We start from the raw sequence: 18,353 nt of genomic DNA, 5'->3' as shown, positions 1-18,353 counted from the left end.
CTTTTCCACCGAACCTCCCTTAGTAGCCAAATCCAGCGAGATGTTGCTTCCACCTCTTCAGTGACCTTTCCTTTTTAGCCGTTTTATGGCCAGCAGTCCGAAGGCTCTCCAGAGTGACTGCTTCGCAAACCCCCAACAACTTACCTCTATTGGTAAATTCCAGGCCCTCCATCCATTCTTCTGCATGGCTCTCAAGTAAGACTTTGATATTTCTTGAGCTTGCGTTTATCTGCCTTCTCCATTCTTTACTTCCAGGGTATAGTACGTTCTATAAGCACCACCTGTTTGGTGCCTGTAGACCAGAGGACAATATCTTGTCTGAGGCTAGTGTGTGCTATTTCTTCTGGGTATTTAAGCTGATTTTTAAGGTCTTCCCGCATTTCCCAATCCTTTGCTGAGGCCAGAACCCCTCCTCTCTTTCGTCCTGCTGCAGTGCTCTCTCCTGACCTATTAAACTGAATAAAGCAATGTCTATCAGAATGTAGTTTTACCTTCTTCCTTGCCTGCTCCAGTCCATCCTCCAACTGAGAGAGGATTTTATCATGCCGTCAAATAATTCAATAAAATATTTTTAAATAAACTCACAAGTGGTAAAATTCCGTGTCCCTAAATGCCTTAAATTCTCTTGATATGCTCATACAGTCACAGAACTTAAAAACACATGCAAATGATAAACATTTGGTCCATTATTTATGATAAACATCTTTAATGACTCCACAAATCTCGTTTTCTGAACTGTGGCTCCTAATCAACTATAATCCAAATTAAAGTTTGTGCTATTGTGAATGCACACATTGCAATACTGATGCTAAAATGATATTTTGTGCAACCTTACCTTGCAGTTTTTTAAAATTTATATTAAAAGAAAATTCCAGAAATGTGAGTTTACAACTTGAAATTCAGAAATTTCTCAGAATTGTAACTTATAGCAATTAAATTTTAATTTTTCCCAATATTTCTGAAATTATTTCTCTCACTTCTGAGATTATATTATCTGGCAATTCTAACTTTTTGTTTACTAAATGTTGTACAGTGCACTCTTCAGTGTCATCATGCACCTCACAGACTCTCAGAATGGAGTCTGACAAAGCCTAAGTTGTAATTAGACCAATTACCTACCGATAAAATCTCCTGTGAGCTTTCAAAGCCTTTATTCACAGCTCAGCTTTTATGAGTATGTCTTCCAAAAGCAAGCATCTCTATTTAGATAAAGACCGGTTGTCAGAACAAGAGGGACACATGGTGGTTTTACATTATAATTTTTTTCTTCTTCACTCTGGGCAATCTACCACACACATGCACTTGTGTACACATACGCACAAACCATTCCCTGTGTATTCAGTAATGAAAGAACACACTTAGAGTCAATCCAAAAAATTATTCAGACATCAGCTACACAAAAAAAAAAAAAAAAAAAAGATTACTGCTGCTTGTTCAAACTACTTATTTTAAATGACCTGAAACAACACACTTCTTGTAATTTCTTTGGCCAATTTATTTGTTTTATGTTGACTCCACTTAAATGTGTAAACCATTAAGTTAACTTAAGCGTTTTGTGTTGGTCCAACTATCTGGGTAGGAAATTTGTAGTTACCAGCTTGCATTGAATGGGATTGGATCAAGACAGGGAAATGTTGACAATAAAAGTAATCTTAGGTGCAAGTTAATAAAAAGATGTTTTAGAGTTTAATCTTCACTTTAGTTTAAAGATTTAGAAGAGTTTCATGTAATGCTTTGAGTTTTGAGATTACCACCTTGCTAAAGCACCCATGCTTTGGGTGTTGGCTGCTTAAATAGCAAAAATGCAGTTTGTTGTTTTGCTCAGTGAACAATAACTGCCCTAAAATGAGTTCTAAGATTAGTCTCAATCAACTGTATATGTAACTCAGGAAATATTCCTAAAATATGCTTCATTCAGGATAACTTGATATATGATATTGTCCGACCATTGAGTTCAAGTTAAATTAAAATACAAATGTTTTACAATTTTTATTTGATAAAATCACGTTGGACCAACTCAACTGTGTTTAATTGTGTAAATAGGATTTTTTTTAGTTGGTGCTAAACAAATTTATTGGATGGAAATGCTTCCCTTAATTAAACTGAATTCATCCAATGAGTTATTCAATGAGTGTTTACATTTTGGAATTTTTAAATTTTATTTTATTATTATTATTATTTTTTTATAGACGATATCTTATATGCAAAAAAAAAAAAAAAAAAAAAAACAGCAACTGTGTCAAACATTTTTCATAAAGTGTACTAAAACCCGACAGGAATTGGATAATTTGCTGCAGTGAGTCTGAGGCGATGTGGAAGCTCAGGTTTGGATAAACCTGATTGACAGCAGAGACTCCAGACTATCGTTGAGGGTATATGCATAAGTATTGATATCATATTGTCACAATCACCTGCAATCTAATCTCCATAGATCGCTGGAAAACTTTCATATTCACGCAAACTACAAATCAGCATGGACTACAGCTCCCAGTCATGCAACACACACACTCACCTGTTAGAAGTCACAATTGATTAGACACTCACAGCTGAAGCTGCTTTTGGACTGATTACACAGACTATATATGCACCTCTAAAACACACACAGTTGCTGCTGAGTCTTATTATCTGTTAAGTGGCATTACAACGTGTTTTTCTTTGTTTTGCTTTGCTGTGTTTTTGACCCTCGCCTTGTTTGCTTGTTTTAAGTTGTTTGCTGCCTGCCTTGTGACCATCAGCCTATTATTTTGACTATGACTGAATTGCCCTTATACATCTGTTTGCTCCTGTGTTGACCATTGCTTACCTGACCTCTCTAATAAGCCTGCATTTGGATCCACATCCGACTTTTTTAAAAGCATTATGGTATGTTGAAACAACAAGACACCAAATCACAATTCAGTTTTATCGTTATCCTATTTTTATTTTTATTTTTTTTTTTACATTGTCTATTTCTGTTGTCTAAATCTGTGTTCCTCAACCATGTTCCTGGAGGACCACCAACACTGCATGTTTTGGATGTCTCCTTTATCTGTCACACCCATTACAGGTCTTTCAGTCTCTGCTCATGAGCTGATGATCTGAATCAAGTGTGTTTGATTAAGGAGACAATGGAAAATTGGCAGTACTGGTGGTTCTCCAGGAACGTGGTTGAAAAACAGTTGTCTAAATGATTTTTTAATTGTATTACATTACATATTGCATCTTTCTATCAATGTTACACCAAGATGAATTTGTAAACATGACAGTTTATAGCTAATAAAAGTTGATAATGTAAAAAATGCTGACATTATTTCTCTCATGAAAAATGTCTGAATAGTTTTTTTGTTTGGCTGCACACAATAAATCTCTTTGTTACTGGAAAAAAAAAAAATCATGAATTAAAGTATTCAACAATTAAAATGATGATGATTACCGCTTACAGACTTGCGGTGGGAGTTCACGGCCTTTTGCACTTTTTTTGTCTGGGGTGATCGGAGGAAACGAGAGTCTATCCCATCATGCCGGGTATCCACCCACAGTGGCAGGCCTTCATTAGTGTCCCGTGTGTTTTACTATCAGCAGGCAAAGACAGAGCATTTGTCTCATCCTGCACATTCCTCAGCCACTGAAACAAAGCAAGTATATTAATAACTGCGCCTCTATAAATCCACTCGTCTGACTGTCTTTTTTCATGTGTCTCTCTTTCCCTCACCAATGCTCCTGGCACATTCCCGCTCTCCATCTTCAACATTGTTGGCTAGGCAGCCCAAATTCCTGGAAAACATGAACTTGTGCCGACTTGCAGGACTCGTACTAATACAAAGGGAGTTTTTTCCAACTGCGTAAATAACTCAAAACAACACCTTTCTTCTGTTGAGTGGCAAAGCGATACACTTGAAATCGCTGAATTGCAGAGAGCGAGAGCGAGATGGGAAGCGCTGAGCCTTGACCCTGTGTGAAGCGAGTCGGTTAGAATAACATTTGCACGATTTGTTTAGCGTCAATGAAAGGAAAGTGTGACATAAGCTTCATTATGCTGTCTGTATAAATATCTTAGCCCGAAACGGGATCATATCTCCCAGTCAAACGTCATGTGTGAGCTACGAGACTCAACAAATTACCACTGAGGAGATTTTTTTTTTTCAGGTGGAACTGTAGACTGTTTGTTTCATAGTTTCACTTTTGTCAAAATCTGCTTGAGTGTTTGTTTAATATATATATATATATATATATATATATATATATATATATATATATATATATATATATATATATAATCAGATGTATAATATGGCAACATCCACTAGAAACTGAAATGTCTTTCGATTGGATTTTTGAAAAGATTGGAGAAGTCAACAACATTGGCATTGCTAGGCCTATTTTAGCGGGGCTATAGCCCCCTTTATTTCTACCCAGTCCCCCTAAAACTTTTGTGATTAGCTCATAAACTGTACACTAAATTATTGCCTCAGTCCTCTTTAAATTTGATAAGAAAATGGCAGCAGAATTCGGCTCCTTTCCCTCTTTTGTTTTTATTTGATCAGCAAACCACAGCCATGGACAGCGAGAGAACGAGGTGTGTGTTTATCGATAAATTGTTATAATATTGGCTTATTTGCAGTTCTTTGAGATAGATAATCTTGTATTACCTGTATCCCAATGTCATGGAGGAGTTTTTTCGGCCTTCACCTTATCAGCACAGCTGTTTCCTCCAACAAAAAATGTAACTCTTAACGAACATTTCACTATCCTTATTTTAAAATGTACTACCAATATTAAACACTTTACAGTTTGTGTGGCATTAACTATACCATACAGTCTTGCACAGAAAGGATTAAACACAGTGACTGAAGAACTCAGAGAATACACTCGTTTTAACTGTCCCTGTCACTGACAGAGATAGAAACATCAAGTGTTGTCTAGTATTAAAAAAAATACTTCTTATTTATTATTATCATTCAGATAATAAGTTTAAAATATATATTTATATATATGTCATTTAATAAGAAAAGTGGCAGTTTATTTATTTAATACATGGAAACAAAAATGCACTTGAATATCGAAAGTGTTTTTTACTACAGTAAACAAGAGGGGTTGTGCCTATTTGGCTTACTTAGAAAGTTTTGACCTTATAAGTAGCTGAGCCACCCTAAAATGAAAATCCTAAAATAGCCCCTGGTCAACAATGTTGTGAAAACGATTCCAGCTCCTGTATTTTGAATGCCAGGTCAATGGTTGGCAATATCACGTTGTATTGAAACAGTACACACTTGATCACATTCAGCACATGTCTGTATCAGTAGTTTTGGTTTACAGTATACCTACATTTGCATAATAATCACCCATAATGAAATAATCACAGTAGCGCTGCACAATATATTGTTTTAGCATCGACATTGCAATGAATCCACAATAGTCACATCGTATGATCTGCATTGTGAAGTCTGTATTAGAGTTGACCAGGTAAACAGTTCAGAGTCAGAGTCATTGCAGTGTAACCAAATTAAATTGAAAGTTTATCATTTGCATGTTAACAGAAAGCATTTTAAGTGAGCTTAAAGCATTTGGGCACAAGGAATTTTTATGGTGGCTTCAGATAGTCAACATACTGTTATACTAAACTTATTATTCTTCTGTCTTCTTCTTCTTAGACTATTTTAAGAATGCAACTTCTCCTAGACCGTACATACTACAACCACCAAACTAACTTCAAACCTCCAAACTATACTATATTAAGCTGCTATTTATTTTCCTACTGTGTTATAGGAATTGTATTCTTTCTCTCCCCTCTTACCCCTTTCTGGACTGACTGCACATGGGAGATAGGTATAAGGGTGAAGACACACTGTCAAATTCTTTGCTTTTGTTTACATCAGGAGCAGTTAAAGAGCCGCCACGACTGCTGATATCCATTTGGTTATTCCCACATTCAAAAAGAAAACACAACGCAGAACTGGTTCCACATGTTCTATGATGTTCATGTCTGGTGACTGGGCTGGCCAATCCTGGAGCAAATTGACTTTCTTTGCTTTCAGGAACTTTGATGTGTTGGCTGAAGTATGAGAAGGAGGGCAATCCTGCTGAAGAAACTGCCTTCGGCTGTGGTTTGTAATGCAATGGGCAGCACAAATGTCTTGATACCTCAGGCTGTTGATGTTGCCATCCACTCTACAGATCTCCCATACGCCCAAATTCTGAATGTAACCCTAAACCATGATTTTTCCTTCACCAAACTTGACTGATTTCTGTGAGAATCTTGGGTCTTTGTGGGTTCCAATAGGTCTTCTGCAGTATTTGTGATGATTGTGATGCAGTCCAACTGATAATTTATCAGAAAAATCTACCTTCTGCCACTTTTCCAAATGATCAACTAGATATCAAGTTATTATTTGTTGTTCTGACAATTGGGATTGACGACAAGACTTTTGTCAGGTATGCAAAATATACCATTCTGGCATGAATTATAGCAAGATCACGTTGTTTTGAAGCAATCTTCTCACCACATTTCTCAAATATGGGATTGCGTAATAGAGACAAACTCAGTTTACAAAAGAGTCCCCTAGTAGCAAAGAATTCTGGCCCAGATTTGGCATAAAGCTGGCACAGCAGGCATTCATCCGCCACTAGCATACAGCATGTGGGCCAAACATGGCCCGGGTTTGGCAGAGGTGGCACCGTTTTTAAGGCGGCACACAAGATTTGGGCCAGATGAAAAACGTAGTATTTGGCCCAGATTTAAAAATTTGATAAGTGGGCCATGTGAGTTTGGCCAGTCTTGACCCACATTTAAAATACACTAAAATCATTTTTGAGTAAAGAAAAAAAATTCTACCAATCAGGTCACTTTGAGAAAAAGTGTGCCCATAGTGTGCCTAAAGCGCATCACTCCATGGGTTTATCAATTTCATTGTCATCGTGACACACCAACCTATCTGGCCCAGTTCAGGCCCAGTTATGAGTTATTAACTTGGCTGAGACTTGGCCCAGATATGGTCCGTGTTTGGCCCTTGTCTGGAAGCCAGATTATGTACCGTAATTCACTGCGGCATGTGGGCCAAGCAAAATCTGATTGTGTGGGCCAGAGCTGGGCCAGAGAAATTTTGCTATGTGGGAAGAGATAAACAGAGCTGAATTCAAGCAATGAGCTTCATCTTACTTTACATCTAATGGACATGCTGTCTCTTTTTAATCCATTGTGTTTATGCCCTGTATTCTTCTATGGTCTGTGTCATACAAGCTAAGATGATACCCTTCAGAGTTATTTTCCAAAAATGCAACACATTCCAAACAAAGGATGGGTGCTTGAGATTAACACTTGATGAAAGTATCATGGCTGACCCTTTAAGTAGCTCTCAAAGCTCTGCATTCTTCATGTCTTTTCTCAACATTTCTGTTTTCTGATTGAGTTAACTGCAGAGATCGCGGGTATTTTAGATTTCAAACATAATACATTTGGGTGACACTAAGTTTATTGAACATTTTACTGAAATTATGTTTCGATGACATACATTTGAGGCAATGAATACTATTATCACAGCTAACCCTCCAGTGAGAGATTGTGATCAAATCATGACAATTTCTCATACATTCCTGTGATTTATTTTTCATTTGTCATTGGTTTTGAGAACTCTTGAGCAGTGTTAGCATACTGAAAGGTATTTCATCATATAAGTGTATATGAGGTCAACAATACAAGAAGAGCCGAAAACTGAAACAAATGCATTTCACTTGAGAGCAAACCCATGAAAAAATAGTGATCAGTATCAGGAAAAGTGCATTAAAAGCCCCACACAATAAATATCTCACAAGCATAAAGAGATTTACATAAAGGGCTGGGTGATGTGGACACCATTTTTATGTCATTTTGTTCAATATTTTCCATGTTTGTTAAAATAAAATGATGAAGTTAAGAGTTTAATAATCTTTTAAAATGGAAGCATATTTTTCTGTGAAAAAATATACTGCACAACAGAACTGTATAAATGTTGACCCCTTTTGAAGATTTAAGATAAATATTTAGTGTCTCCAGAATGTGTCTGTAAAGTTTCAGCTTAAAACACCCATCAGATTATTTATTATGCCTTTCAGAATTTTGAATGTTCTGCTCTGAACACAATGTAGCTGTTTTTGTTGTCTGTGCCTTTAATGCAAGTTCTCCCCGCCCATCGTTCCCACTTGCCTGTCAGAGTATGCCTCAATCTCTGGCTGCGTCAGATAAACAGCACAGTGACAGACATGAAGGAAGCAGATCTCACGTAATGATTGTGAGAAATACTACAGTAAAAACTTTACTGAGTTAATTCATGCCTTTCTGCAACCATGAGTATCACACAATGTTGTTGCAAAGTTTATGCACACAGTGTGCGTGTTACTTTTTGCACGACAAATATGACAGGATACACGTTAATATTCACAGCTGTATGGATATCAGTTATATTAATGCACAAAATAAACCTAATTTAACATCCACAAACCGGGATTGAAGCTTCTTCTTTTATAATCGTACTGACATGCGGCTGTGGTGATAAAGTACAGACGGTAAAATAGCTGTATTTTATTAAAAACATGCACTGTTTTAAAAATGTTTTAAACTTGTAAAACTCATTCCTGATCACATTTGACGATGACTGATGATCACAGAGAGTTGAACAGATCTTTTAATCCCAGTTTTTTTGATCACGTCATGTCTTGTTGATATGATTATACGCATTACTTCTGAGACATGTTTATATGGGGCTGTCAATCAATTTGGTGGGCGCGAAAACCACACTCCTACATCACTTTGCAGTGGGCATCAAAACAGAAAGGATTTGGATCGTATTTTAACATCAGTAAATAAAAAAAAGAGACTTATTGAAAAACTGTTTTTTTCATAATAGGTGCCCTTTAAACCATGGTCGAAAAAATACTTTGTTTATTTGATGTTTTAAAATAATAATATTGTTATAATTACTTTAAGATTTTAAAATACAATACATTTCTGTCATTGCAGAACAGAGCAGCTCTGGAGATGAAGTTCATGTGCTCATTTTCTTTAAATATTAATATGTAATACTGTGAGCATCATGTGTGTTTAAAGTTGTGGAGGGCAAATTGTGTCATTCATTAACAAATGCAAACAAAATATCCCAAAACAGAAACACTCCATTGAAACCCAATGGGCTCTATGCACAGCTAGAGTTTTAAAGCCAAGGATAAACTTCCACTGAAAGCTTAATGTGACAATTTTTAATTTCACGAGGTTGTTTTACAGCTGATAATGTAATGTTGTAATGTAATTACAATACATTAAGTTAAATCGACTTGAGCATTTATTTAGTTGTTCAAGCATAAAATGAGACGAAAGACTGTTGTAACCACTAACACCATCATTAGTAGCAGGCTAGTGCAGAAATTCCATTTATTTTTTTAAGACATGGTTGGGGGAAATGGATTTTAATGCAGTGCTTCTTGTCCGATCTGAGACCCACTTCATATTGTATATCTATAAGGCAGTGAAGATTGCTGATTTTTAAAGAAATCAGATCTTAAACGTGACAATTTTTTAATGGAAAGACAGTTCACAGGAAGCCCTTGGGCTGTCTCGCTGAAAACTATAAGTCTGTGTGCATATAGGCCATTTAATGTAGTTTCTAAATAAATGTTGTTATTATGATTAAATGGGCTGGTTTTTGCCAATTAAGCTTTATTTCAGTATTAAAAAAATTGTACAGTATTATTTTATAAATATCTCAACACATTAAAACGACCATGGATTTTGAATAAATATGTGTGCGTCTTCATATGGACAACTTTCCTGACATTTTTAAAACCTGCTGGTTAATTTTAGGGTATAGTTTAGCTTCGTTGAAATGTATGACAAACAACGTGTTCTTGTAAACATTTCATAAAAAAGTCCAGTGAAATAAACCTGGAAATGTTTCCAGAGTCGCATATTTCCAATGAGCCCGGCCTGTTTCTTTTATGTGTCTATTATGTTCAAGGGTTTTGCTGCCCCTATTGTTTCCCAGTTCACATACTACTGTACATATAAGCTATGTTCAGGCTTTATAGCATTGTGCATTGTTGAATTATTAAAGGGCACCTATGGTGAAAAATCTACTTTTCAAGCTGTTTGGACAGACAGGTGTGTAATTATAGTGTATAGACCATCATATTGGGGTGACATAAACACACACAGCCCTTTTTTTTTCAATTTACCAACAAAAAAATGGTGGACCAATTGAAACGGTTTTCAGACCGACCACAGCTTTATGTAGGAGAGAGGTCCCCACGCCCACCAATATTGATTGACAGCCTCACGTCACGATCATATCCTCGGTTTCTTGTTGCACGTCCACCGTTTTCAGCGTGTGAGTCAAAGCGATATCACTAAAGGAACACTTGCGCTCTATTTTTTGATGAAGCTCATTGGGCTCAACACAAGATTAATATTCTCCACAATATCACTGTAATTGGAATTATTGCTTTTGCGTGGATTAGCGCCGTGCATTTCGGAGTTCTGGGGGTGGGTTTTTGGCGGGGTGCACGCGGTGCAGATTCGGGTCAGCGGCTCGGCGCCCACGGCACCGTTGTGTTTGCCCTGGTGGAGGCTTGTGTCTGGAGTTCTGGAATGCGTGGCGCAACGATTCGAGAAACTTCTTGTTTCTGCCGCGTCACTGAGTGTCTGGTGTGCCGTGTCGCGGCGCACTCGGTGCCTCAGTCAAAGTTAATTCAGTGTGTGTGGTTATTAGTCTCGGTGTACAAGCTCTGCACTTGTACATCATGACCATACAAAGACACAAATGATTTTGTACTCTCTGCTTGGTCTGTGTCCCGAGTTGTACATGTACGGCTAAATGCTCATCCTAGCTTAGCTTAGCTTCTCTCTCTGTCTGTCAGTCAGTCTGTTGTAAACACAGAGCGTGGGAGCCCTTGGCTCTGGCCCCTTGTTACGTTGGACGGGAAGCCAAAACTGTGAAGCAACACGCCCCTAAAACAGCAAACTGTTTAAACGCCCCCAACATGACACTTTTGAACACATTATAATAAAAACATCTGAACTGTGTGTTGAACTGAACCTAAAGTGGCACACTCAGAAGAACCATAATATGAATATGAAAAAAGGGGTAAACTATGTGCCCATTAAGGGGGGCGTAGCAGTGGCGCAGTAGGTAGTGCTGTCGCCTCACAGCAAGAAAGTCGCTGGGTCGCTGGTTCAGCTGGCCTCGGCTCAGCTGGCGTTACTTTGTGGAGTTTGCATGTTCTCCCTGTGTCCGCGTGGGTTTCCTCTGGGTGCTCTGGTTTCCCCCACAAAACAGTCCAAAGACATGCGGTACAGATGAATTGGGTAGGCTAAATTGTCCATGGTGTATGAGTGTGAATTTGTGTATGGATGTTTCCCAAAGATGGGTTGCGGCTGGAAGGGCATCCGCTGCGTAAAAACTTGCCGGATGAGTTGGCGGTTTATTCCGCTGTGGTGACCCCAGATTAATAAAGGGACTAAGTCGACAAGAAAATGAATGAATTGTTAAGGGGTAGTTCAACCAACAGTGAACATGATGTAATTTACTCGATTACCACATGTTCTAAACCTGTTTGAGTTTCTTTCTTCTGTTGAACACAAAATTAAATATTTGGAGGAAAAGTGGAAACTGGTATCCATATTATTTTCTTGACTTCCATAGTATTTTCATCATAGTAATGATGTCAGAATAAAGGTTTGGAACCACACAGGATAAGTCAAACATGAGTAAGTTTTCATTTTCAGGTGAACTTTCCCTTTAAACATAATCGGGTTTAGAATGTGCATGTAAACTCAAGTGATAGTGATGATAGGTATTAGATCAATCCATAATGATGAAGATATCGTTTATCACCCAGCCCTAGTTTAACATGTAGCTTCTCTTCCGTTTGCTTTTTACCTTTGAGTCTAAGAGTAATATGGCCTGTTATTTTTTTCCGTTAAAAGTTCTCAAAGTGCTTTTGAAAGAAAACGACAGGGCATTAGTCACAAGAAGTAGTCATGATATTAAATGCTTATAAATAACAGTCTCGTTTCATATCCAGAGCAATATGCCAAAAAATCCTTATCTTGACGTTCTGTCACTTCAGTTTTCAGCCAACACACCGTGGCTGCGGTGCTGATGTGGATGAGCTTCAGTTCATCAAGTCTGAACTTATTAAATAAGGCTGATGTAACAGAAAAAAATATATACACGAAAGCCTGATGACTTCACAGCTGATTAACCCCTGTTGGGTCTGGAGTAGTCCTTACAGTCCCGGGGTTTCTGAAGGGTGAATCACAAGTCAGACACTCCTCCAGGCCTTTCCAAAGCCTCAGGGTTTGAAATGTGTTTACATGAATCTGGAATGTTCTAGATTCTTTTTTTTTTTTTTCGGAATCGGTAGGCGTCTGGATTACTGACACAAACTCAGTTCCTTCCTGACCAAGCACTTTTTACACTGGACAACACAGCACCAGTGGAACCGGCAGAGACAGTTTTCCTCCAGGACCACCGTCTCGTCCCGGTGACCTCGTTCGCAACACAGAAGGTCACATCCGCTGACGTCCAGCGCCGTGCTGTTGCACGTCCTCCCGCGTGTGCCCAAGGAACCCGTCTTCCGGTTGGGCAAGCAGAAGTCTGGTGACTCGGCCGAGTAAATGAGATCTTGCTTGTCCGGAGGTTTGATGTTCTGCCCGACCGGGATGAGAGTCTTTCCGTCATTCCCACCCATGACTTTGGATGCCCCGTTGAAGCGCTCCAACAGCCGGTCGCCCACCTCGCGGAAGTGAGGCATTTTCTTCCAGCAGGTCCTCAGAGTGCATGAGCCAGACAGTCCGTGACATTTACATTCAGTCCTCATATAATTCTTCACCGCCTGCAGTTCAAGACACAAAGATAGTTTAGTGAGATAAAAGGAGAAGCTATTTAGGAGGAATTTACCCTCGTCTCTCTCGCTCTCTCTCCCCTCCCTCTGTAGCCTCCAGCAACCTGAAAGCCAATCCAACAGCTTGAAAGCAAACATTCATACAGTTCTATACCTGTTGAAATTAACATCTGATAAATGCCGCATTTACTTTTTCTTTTATTCTTTTCTTCTTGTTTTAATTCCAAACAAGTTACTGCAGGGCATTTGAAACGAGTCCACTTTTACTTCGATCTGCCAAACAGATCTAGCTTGTCTTCTGTGATTTACCTGTGACTGACCCCGTACTAACAACAACCTGAGGCTGTGAGGCAGTGACCCCTGATGATGAAACACTACTGACATTGTGGCCAGTGGCCGATTGATGATGGCTCGGAGGAAACCATTAATCTGATCTTTTTGGACTGTTGATTAATAATGCACAATATGATGATAAACTGAGATGAGAGTACTCGAGTGCAGTACTGCGTTTTTTGTCATATAAGAAGTATTAGATTAGATGTCTCATTTCAAGCAAAGCTGTTACCGAAAGTCTCTACAAACAGCTGATATTTTCTAACAAGAGTATTTTATTGAGTTGAGGGAAAATCATCACCTTAGAATTTTAAGGTTCTGTCTGATATTTTTGTCAAAATTAAGCTATTGACATATTCTTAATAAATGACAACTTATTTACATTATGTGATGTCTTTTTATAAGTTGTTTACAATTCAAGACTTTATATTTAAAATAAACAAATGTTACACATACACTGTTTGCTATGGAATGCAAAAACTTTGAAGCTCAACATCTCAAAATCATTCACACAAATAGATCCTTAGAATTCCAAGATGACGAAATATCAATAATGTAAAACAGTAAAAAGAAAATCATAAAAAAAAAAAATTGATTTAAATCTTTAAGAAGAGTTTTTCAAAAGCAACAGTGAACAGTATTGGACAGTATTAGAAAAAGTAGCTGCAATGTCGATGTTACAGATGCCACTACAGCGGCATTGAGTGGAGTTTATTTATAAACAAATTTCGAGAGGAGCACATGCTTATGATTGATCACAGCTGGTCCTGCATTAACTAATGCATGATTCACCAATCAAATGATTCCTAACTAACTATAAATAACCAGAGTTTCTTACTTCAGTTATCTTCACCTTGAACAATCCCCCCTTCCACTTCTACTCCTCCAGCTTTCACTTTATAGGGTGGCACGGTGGCCCAGTAGTAAGCACTGTTGCTTCACAGCAAAAATGTCACTGGTTCAAATCCTTAACGGGCCAGTTATTGTTTCTGTGTGGAGTATACATGTTCTTTCAGTGCTCATGTGGGTTTTCCCCACAGTTCAAAAAACATGTGTCATAAGTGAATTGATCAATCTAAATGATCACTATAGTCGAGCTTTTAACCACCAGTATATCTCACCAGTATAGCAATTTAAATGTCATCAGCACTAAATAAGGGGGAAGTTCTTGAGACATACCTGAGCTCAAACTCCTCTCTCGCCCCGCAAATGTAAGGGAACCCATGGCTCGAGGATCTTATGAGCTAAGGGCTTTCTCCTGGGACAGCATGCCAAACTCGCTTCATAATCAATCATCAGCTAAGGGTGACCTTTTAAAATGGCATTCAATAATAATAACTTTCAGGTCTAAAGATACTCAAGCTTAAAGTTGCATGTAAAAATGTATTAATAAAAAACATTGTAAAAAAACGGTATCTGTAAAGCTGCATGCAGATTTGTAATGTTTATTAATGTAATAAGTCATCTTACAATTTAATGTAAAATAAAATTTTAACATTTCTATTATTGTCTGCATAATACTTCTGTGTATCAACATTTTTTTTTGGAAACAGTGGCATTTTTTCAGGGATTCATCAGAAAATAAAATAATTAAAGAACAAAAATAAAAGTTTTTTTTTTCACTTTTCAAACTTTTTTTTTTTTGTAATACATTTTTGATTTGTTTAATTCGGAACCCCGGAAGGGACGTAGTGGAGGAGAAAAAAAATGGGTGGGTGAAAAAAAATAATGGGTGAAAGAAAAAAAATAGGTGGGAGGAAAATATATATTTATAAGCTTTTTGCGTTCTCTCGCAAAGTTTTGCGTTCCCTCGCAAAGATGTTTTGCGTTCCCTCGCAAAGATGTTTTGCGTTATCTCGCAAAGATGTTTTGCGTTCCCTCGCAAAGATGTTTTGCGTTCTCTCGCAAAACTGTTTCTCCACAAACACTTCCTGTTCACTTCACTCACGTAAACCCTCCCGTTTTTGCTGAAATTCTCCCGTATTTTACCATTCTATCCCACTTTCTTTACATTACTGTGCGTATGCTACCTATGAACCAGTGAATGCATGTTTAAGCGCTGACTGACAGACGCGCTTCGTACAATAAACTGATCCCAGATCAGCGTCTGTACGCGCCATTTAAAGGGACACTTCTGTTATCAAACAAGTGCGCAGCAAATGAATCTCATGTTTTGTTTAGTTTGATAACAGAGGTGTCTCTGTAAGAATGCACAGATCTATAATGAAAGCCGTCCATTACTTTAGAAACTGTTTGTGCTCATTTAAAAGAAAATAAGCTGTTTAAAATAAAACATGCAGGACGGAGATGTTTCATATTATTCAGTGTATTTGTCTGTTTAAACATACACCCGCTCCTCTGTAAATGGCGTGTACATACGCTGATCTGGGATCAGTTTATTGTACGAAGCGCGTCTGTCAGTCAGCGCTTATACATGCATTCACTGGTTCATAGGTAGCATACGCACAGTAATGTAAAGAAAGTGGGATAGAATGGTAAAATACGGGAGAATTTCGGCAAAAACGGGAGGGTTTACGTGAGTGCAGTGAACAGGAAGTGTTTGTGGAGAAACAGTTTTGCGAGAGAACGCAAAACATCTTTGCGAGGGAACGCAAAACAACTTTGCGAGAGAACGCAAAACATCTTTGCGAGGGAACGCAAAACATCTTTGCGAGATAACGCAAAACAACTTTGCGAGAGAACGCAAAACATCTTTGCGAGGGAACGCAAAACATCTTTGCGAGATAACGCAAAACATCTTTGCGAGGGAACGCAAAACATCTTTGCGAGATAACGCAAAACATCTTTGCGAGGGAACGCAAAACTTTGCAAGAGAACGCAAAAAACTTAGAAATATATATTTTCCTCCCACCCATTTTTTTTCTTTCACCCATTATTTTTTTTTCACCCACCCATTTTTTTCTCCCCCACTATGTCCCTTCCGGGGTTCCGTAGTTTAATGTGTCCTTGCTGAATAAATGCATTATTTGCATAAAGGTGCAGTATGTAAGTTTGACACCCAGTGGTTGAACTAGGTATTACACTCCAGGATCAAAACAAACGCAAGACAGCCAGATTGAGGACAGGAGCGAGTGATTTAAACCGTGTTCCAAATAAAAGCAACGGCACCCAATAGAAGGAATATTTTTCATTTTAAAAGGAGTTTTTGTCCAAACCAAAACCTCAAACTGACATATTAGAAATGGCTTCTATTTCTCACAAGTGAACAACAGAAAACTGACAATGATCACCTCAGGTAATCCTCATGCGCTTTCTTCAGTGTTCAGTGCTAACAATGAAAGCTGCAGAAGATTCACCTCAGATCTTGAAAATAAAATAAACCTCATGTGGAGCTGAATCTCATTTCGGAGTCTGCTACTGTCCACCGTAGGTCGCAATTAGGTCACGGAAGCATACTTTGAGAGCCTCTCTGAATGAATGATTGAAATACGCTGTTGAATATCTGACTTCAGCACTGTTTTCAGATAAACAAGAATGTTCACTTAGCATGCTTTTTAAATATCTGCAAACATTTTATGGAATTTTTATGCTTTAGAGTAGACGAGTCAAAAACTTACATACAGCACATTTAAATAAATCTGACCTAAAATATTTGAATGGATTTATAGGTGCAATCAAGTTAAACATCATTATCAGAAAACAAAACTGAACAACGTGTGGGTATGACAACGAATGCAGTCTCCACAAATGCAATATTTCAATAATTCAATAATATATTTTCATGCCTGATGGACACACATGTCAAAATTTGTACAAAGTGTTCTACAAATAAACATCCATAAAGAATATCTTACTCCGTTTACTAAGCCACACTAGCTCTAGGATATGCGTGTGTGGTTTTGTAAAGATGAATGATTACGCTGCAGGTCTGATCAGTTTCAATCAGCTCTCAACATTGTGATTAGTTTTAGTAATCACACAGAACAGACTGAAACATTTTCAGTGTCAAATCCAATAAATGGATTAAAATCTTTGATTAACTGCACATGTTAATGCCGTCTTTCCGAAAGCTCTAGTTCAAAACACTGCACTGCTAAACCGTTCAAAACAATAAGGGAAAGGAGAGAGCGGTGATGTTGGCAAACTAGTCTCAACTTAGTCCATTGTGTCTTCTCTAGTCTCTGCCAAGTTTATTTCCATAATATTTTTGAGCTCTTCCACGCTGGAGCTTTTGAAGTGCACCATCTGCTCATTTGAGCTTGACTATCTCGGAAGGGCTGTACAGGCAAAACAGCACACGACTGTGCTTGTATCATCTATGCATCGATGCAAAAAAAATCTATCTGGAGTTATATCTTACCAGGAACATGAAAAAAAAAAAAAAAACATCTACACCAAACCTGCATGAGGGCGAAAAGTACTGAAGCTGCTGTCGGCATAAAACATTGAGTAAATATTACTAAAACTAAAGGCTATTTCTTGCATTTGTTTATTGTTAATGTGTATTAACTATTTTTTATTAAGTCGTCAACCAGTGCCAGCATTTAAAAAAAAAAAAAATCTCAAAAATGTCATGGCTCTCGGAACACAATATATTAAGAACAAGTTTTAAGTGCAGCGCTTTGACAGATCATGGATCTTTTTAAGTCTGTGTGAAATGAAAATGTACAATGTTTATTTAGCTAGTGCACATTGCTTTTCTTCAGGTGAACAATAAATCATTGCAAGATAAAGTAAGGGGCAGCATGGTGGCACAGTGGTTTGCACTGTCGCCTCACACGAAGAAGGTCGCTGGTTCGAGTCCTGGTTGGGCCAGTCTCCGGGTGCTCTGTTTTCCCCCACAGTCCAAAAACATGCGATTTAGGTGATTGGGTAAACAAAATTGGCTGTAGTGTATGAGTGTGTGTGTGAATGGGAAAGTGTATGGGCTCTATTTTGACGGTCCATGCGCAGAGCGCAAAGCGCAGGGCGCAAACGCTTTCATGGCGTGTCAGGACGCTTTTTTGCTAATTTAAGGACAGGAAATCTGCCTTGCGCCGCGGCACATGATCTAAAAGGGTTGGTTTATTTTGTTAATGAGTTATAGGTGTGTTTTGAGAATAAACCAATTAGAGTCTCATCTCCCATTCACTTTAAGAGTCAGCTGCGTCACGCCAAGAGCGCATTCACTATTTACAGGACGCAAAGTAAGTCTACGTGGAAAAAATGAG

General features: G+C 38.1%; 1 protein-coding gene across 2 annotated transcripts in view; it reads right to left on the bottom strand.

The window, feature by feature from the left end:
* Positions 1 to 7,432: 7,432 nt before the first annotated feature.
* Positions 7,433 to 18,353, bottom strand: part of wnt6b (wingless-type MMTV integration site family, member 6b) — a 55,903-nt gene continuing 44,982 nt past the window's right edge. The window contains exons 4-5 of one of the 2 annotated variants that reach the window (XR_012385182.1): positions 10,287 to 12,840; positions 7,433 to 10,161 (exon numbers count right to left, since the gene is read on the bottom strand). Coding sequence is in view for 1 of the 2 variants with exons in the window: in XM_003199189.7 (XP_003199237.2) it covers positions 12,379 to 12,840 (462 nt within the window). In the remaining variant the exon portion in view is untranslated. Of the gene's footprint in view, positions 12,841 to 18,353 lie in introns of both variants that reach the window. The other variant, XM_003199189.7, reaches the window with a different exon arrangement.

Source organism: Danio rerio, chromosome 9, assembly GCF_049306965.1.
Source record: "Danio rerio strain Tuebingen ecotype United States chromosome 9, GRCz12tu, whole genome shotgun sequence".
Taxonomy (NCBI): domain Eukaryota; kingdom Metazoa; phylum Chordata; class Actinopteri; order Cypriniformes; family Danionidae; genus Danio; species Danio rerio.
This window is presented reverse-complemented; position numbering and strand designations above follow the sequence as displayed.